General features: G+C 36.6%; 1 protein-coding gene across 1 annotated transcript; it reads right to left on the bottom strand.

Annotated features, from left to right (window-relative positions):
• Window positions 1-1841: 1841 nt before the first annotated feature.
• LOC116007686 (cyclin-D-binding Myb-like transcription factor 1) lies at window positions 1842-5000 on the bottom strand. Its single transcript, XM_031248433.1, has 2 exons — window positions 4803-5000; window positions 1842-4106 (listed from the first exon to the last, which is right to left on the bottom strand). Exon 2 carries the CDS (start codon window positions 3838-3840, stop codon window positions 2200-2202), a length of 1641 nt encoding a protein of 546 aa, XP_031104293.1. The 5' UTR covers window positions 3841-4106; window positions 4803-5000; the 3' UTR covers window positions 1842-2199.
• Window positions 5001-5496: the final 496 nt, after the last annotated feature.

The following is a 5496-nucleotide window of genomic DNA, read 5'->3' as shown; positions in this document are numbered from 1 at the left end:
TATTACCTCTACCTTTACTGGCTATTCCTTGGTCCAGCCAGGCTCGAAAGTTGATATTCACCGTAGCTGTGTGGAAAGCTGGTAAGAGTCTGGCCCAGATTGTCTCCGCCATGGGACATTTGCGAAGCACATGATCGATGTCTTCCTGTTTGTCTCTGCAAACGCAGCAATTACTATCAGCTGACATGCCTCGTCTTGCCCTTAAATTGTTCGTCAGTAGTTTCTCATGTCGAGCGAGCCAGAGGAAGGTTTTGGTTCGGCTGGGGACTTTCAATTTCCAGATTGCATTCCACTTGCTTGCTTCTATTGAGGCGGGGAGGGGGTGGTTGCAAGCAATATCGTATGCTGAGCTTACAGTGAAATCTTTCGCTTCTCCAAACCTCCAGACGACCAAATCGTCTAATGCTGATTCCAAAACTTTGGATTATAATTTTGGGTCAAAAGTCGGATTAAGTTTAGACAAAAATATAATTTGATTAGTATGGAAACAAGTAGGTTTGTTTTGATTCAAACTTAGGGTGTGTTTGGTAATCCGGAAATCATTTTCCAGGTTTTCGGTGTTTGGCAACGTTAGAAAAGTATGCGGTCAACGGAAAATGATTTCCTTTGACCATGAAAAATGGCTCCTTTTTAACGAAAAATAACTTCTGAAAAAAAAAAGAGTCCGGAAGTCATTTTTCGGAAACTTTTTTCGTGCAAGGGATAGCCTCCCGTTCCTGCGGACTTGTTTCCGCTGGAAACCATTCCGCCAAAACTACTCTCCTTTCCGACCGAAACCAGAGCATCGACTTTTTTTTTTAATAATAAATAATATTAATTAATATATTTTATATAAATAAAATAATAAAAATATATAATTATACAATTCTATTCATTTTCTAGAAATGAACCAAACACTTGACAGTCTTCCAGAATGAACCAAACACATGAAATGAAACTCTTATATATATATGGGTTCCAATGCAATTGATGGTCTCAGGTGCGGTTGTGCGGTTAAATTTGAGTCATTGATCTTGCCTAAATCAACATTCAGGATTAACAATGATTAAAAAATGCGCGGTGGCAATTTGGTCTTTTTTGCATTTAGGTCAAATTTAAGGTCTGTGAATTCCTTCTTAAGGTGCGTGGGTTTTGTGTGCTTAAGGTGAGTAGTTGTTGAAGTTTAAGGTGCATGAATTTCCTTCTTAAGGTGTGTGGTTTGTGTACTTAAGGTATGTCATTTTAACCTTTAGGCGCGTGGTTTGTGTACTTAAGGAGCGTTATTTATAACATTTGGTTCGTGGTTTGTGTTCTTAAGGTCCTTTGTTTGTATGCTTAAGGTGCGTGGTTTGTTTCTTAAAAAAAATAGGTGTGTGGTTTGTTTATTAATTTTATAAATAATTTCATGAATTCCTTTTTGTTGTCTGTCATCCGAGGTGCTCAGATGAGGGGAGAATGCGCCCCATTTTTTACCGGGAAGATATCCCGAACCCTTCCCTATATATATATATATATATATATATATATATATATATATATATATTGTGAGGTCGGTGCGGTTCACACCACTCAATGTTTCAATGTTAGAAAACGCGCCACAATGAAAATACACAAAAACACTAAAAACACACGGTATATTTGCATACCTAGTGGTGTGTTTTTCAGTGATGCGTACCTAATGATGCATATTTGTGTGGTGCATTTTCTAACATTGAGTGGTATATATTTGTATACATAGTGGTGCGGCCGCACTGACCGCACGTTAAGGGACGATCACACCTGATTATGATTCGTAGATATTATTAATATTTTTAAATTTTGAATTATGAATAAGTTGAATCTATTCTAGATATCCAAACATCAAACAGAAAATAGGGAGTATATTTCACAACATAAATATACGGAGTAATTAACATAAAGTATGCTTCAACGCACGCATACACTGATTGCTCTTCAGCAGAAAACTTGGAAAAGTTTAAGTCGTAGGTTACACATGAAAAGCATTAGTCATCATCCCTCAACTGCTTTGCATGAATTAAAACTAGAGATTACAACATTAAACAAGAGCCACTTTGATCTTACATAACAATAAGTCAATAAGAAACTATAGTTATCTCTTCAAATTGTTTTTTCAGAGAGGGCCAGAAGAGAGTGTTGGGTCAGGTGAAGGTGGGTTGTAATTTAATTTTTCCCAGACTTTTCATGGGAAATAACTTTGCATCATGGTACAACAGGCTTGTTATCCCAGGCCTCCCTTATTTCAATTAAGGAGGGACAGTATCTTTTGGCTAGGACTTCAACTTGTTCGGAAAAGGGTTTGCTCCAATGGTTCCCTATGTGAATAACCATTTGCTTCCAACGCTTCAGACATAATTCTCCGGCCCTATGTTCCAGCAGATTATCCCACTCCACATTTTCTATGCAGGTTGCATCCAAGGTATAAAGTGCACCAATTAGGCGATAATCATCAGAATCAGACCATGTACCTTCAGCTACCATAGGTGATGTCAAGTTATAGTACCACTTCTGACAACACTGTGGATTAGTACGTGTGGATAACTTATTACTAATTGCGGTCCAACAGATGTTACCCCGTAGCATGCCATGCCTGGATTTCTTCTCTTCAAGCATCCTCAATTGCAGATCAGTGTTTACTAAATCAAATAAGTTCTGGTACTCATCCTGAGACCAGGGCCCTTTCTTCAAGTTAGGTAAGTATATCCTGCGCCATGTATCCCTCACATGATTCCAATACCTGCCAAGTTTGTCAGCAAGTGATTTCCACTTATTCCCATTTAATTTCACGTGCTCCAGTATCAAAGCTTTTTCTTCTTCAGTCCACTTTCGGTTTTCAGATCGTCGAAATAATGTTTGAGCACGATGGTAGACTGCCTTGAGAGGCCTATTTGGTATGTCAGCTCCTATTACCTTCCAGCAGTTTTTTACTTTAGGGTGATATTTACAATTTAAAACCATATCCAAGCCTTCCTCGCCTAAATTATATGTCTCTATGTACTTGAAAACGGCTTGTTTAATTATCTCATCTTCTATTTTAGAGAACCGCTTACCTCGAATCAACTCCATTACTTCATTTTGACCTTTCCCACTCTCAGGAACATTAGACTTGGGAAATACCTTCAACTCATTGGAAAATCTCACTTTCTTCTTGCTATTTTTCCGTTTTGGATCTTTAGAACCATCTTTGACCTGTTTCCGGCTAATATTAGCATTTGCCACTCCACTAGCCTGTGTTTCATTTACACTAAAGTCTGCAATGCCTTCAGCACATGTAAGATCTGTAACCACACCTACTGATCCTTGGTCATCCTCCCCCTTTTCCTTCTTGTTCATTTTCTTCTTCCTTTTAACTTTCTCCATTTTACCCTCAGTGCAACCATCAGTGATTGTCCGTGCCTTCTTTTCATGTCTCCTTTTGCTTTCAAGCATCTCAGTTGCAGTTGAATTTACATAACCTCTATTGTCTAAAGAAACATCATTTCCAGTATCTTGGGACACAGCTTGTGACTCATTGTAATTGCTTTGAAGCTCTCTTTCCCTTTTTTTCTTTTCTGCTTTCTCAACAGTAATCCCATTAGTATCCTCCATAAGTGCTCCCATTTTATTATCTCCAGCAGCTTTCTTTTTTTTCTTCATTCTTTCAACACCTTCACTATCACTCTTCATTTTTGTCAAAGTTTCTCCCAAAATGCTTTTATCTCCCTCAACTCCCACATCCTTCACAATATAAACAGGATTAGCAGATAAAATATCATTGTTCCTCTCTTTCCTTTTCTTAGACTTCCTAGATTTTTCTGATTTCGTTAGAGCACCCACAATTTCATCTTCTACAGCCATGACCATACCAGTAGCTTATTATTGCCAAGTTCCACTAGTAGCAAGTACTTGAACAATTAAATAATGAAATAGGAAATCAAACCCAAAATCATTTGGCCATATGGTTGGTTGCATATCTAGTCTGAACAAAACCAAGGCCAAGATTTGGGGTTGTCCTGTTTGTTGTGCAAAGATTGATCAAATGATAAGGCTATACACTCCCTGATTGTTGAAATATTGATTGGCAAAGCTGTAAATGCTGAGGCTGATTGGAACTTTGTTTATTCTTTTACCTAAAAAGAGAAAAGATAGAAGTTGGAAAGAATGCTTAGCTTGTTCTGCAGTTTCTACAAACACTCTCAAGAATATGGTTTATGAAGGCTCTGCAAACTATTTCAATATGTTGAAACTATCAGGGTCATTAGAAAACATAAGATTTGATATACTTTGACAATATATAGATATAATTTAAACATGATGACAATCATTATTGTTAAAGAAATGCCAAATTCACTGGCAATGGTAGTGAGGTATTCAAGGTCATGAAATCAATCAATTTACTAAAAACATTCTGGCATGCAAAGGGCTTCAGGCAAATAATAAGCTAATCTAAATACATCCATTTTTCCAATACAAAAAATACCCTAGAATTAATCAAATTGAATTCACAACCCAATTATCAGAATAAGTCTCTGTATAGTACTCAATGTTTCAGCTAATATAAAAGTCAAGAAGATGAAATGTGTATCCAGAACAAGTAATTTAATTCAAGTTCAAGCACTAATACTCGAAAATGAAGCAAACTGCAAACCATTGACTAGTTAACTCATCACCACTGGATTTTCAATCATTTCAACTAACCTAATTGCAGTTAAGTGTTATCAATTTAACCCTTTCTGCATCTTCCTCTTCGACAACAGATTTTTACCAAATGAAAACATAGAAGCATATGCATTGGTCGAATTGTGCTAAGGGTTTAGAGGAATTACCGGAAATAGAAACAGAGAAACAAGGTAGTGACGTCAGAGGAGGTCTACGACGAAGGATGTAGCTGGAAGCTATTGCGTGGGACGACGATGTCGGCTGCTGATAAGTGGCGGAAAAGACGTCGGCTGCTACTAGGCGGCGGCGATGATATCGGATGCCTAGGTTTTAGTTTTAATGTTTTTTTTTTTCTTTTTGCAGAATGTTAGGTCCGCTAAAGCTTAAAAATTACTCCGTACTAAGTAGTAGTTAACAAGTTAAATGATTGAAATTAGGGAGCGTTTGTTTCACGGAAGGTTAGATTACCTTAGAGAATGTTGAATAAATGGGAATGTTAGATTTCTGTGTTTGGTTAAAAACTGAATTATGTAAATAGGACAACAAAAATAAGACAAAATGATTAAAATGACAAAAGCACAATATTAGTAATAAGATAAGGGAATGCGAGATTACCTAAGAAATTGGGATGTATCTCACATTCCCTTCTAATAGCTAAAACTTTATGTGGAAGTTATGTTACATTTTCTAAGAAAATTACATAACTTGAACCAAACATGGGAATTTTATATTCCTAAGCAAACACAACCTTAGTTATCTCATATAACTTGAACCAAACGTCCCCTTAAGGTTTTTGGTAAATTAGTTATTGAATAAGAGAATACATATAAAAATATATAAAATGATATTTTTAGAAATTTA

This window comes from Ipomoea triloba, chromosome 15 (genome assembly GCF_003576645.1).
Source record: "Ipomoea triloba cultivar NCNSP0323 chromosome 15, ASM357664v1".
Taxonomy (NCBI): domain Eukaryota; kingdom Viridiplantae; phylum Streptophyta; class Magnoliopsida; order Solanales; family Convolvulaceae; genus Ipomoea; species Ipomoea triloba.
Note: the sequence above shows the minus strand (reverse complement) of the source record. Positions and strands in the feature narration are given on the sequence as shown.

Excerpts from the sequence above, each read along its gene's own strand:
- LOC116007686 (XM_031248433.1), bottom strand. The coding sequence starts at position 3,840 with ATGGTCATGGCTGTAGAAGATGAAATTGTGGGTGCTCTAACGAAATCA.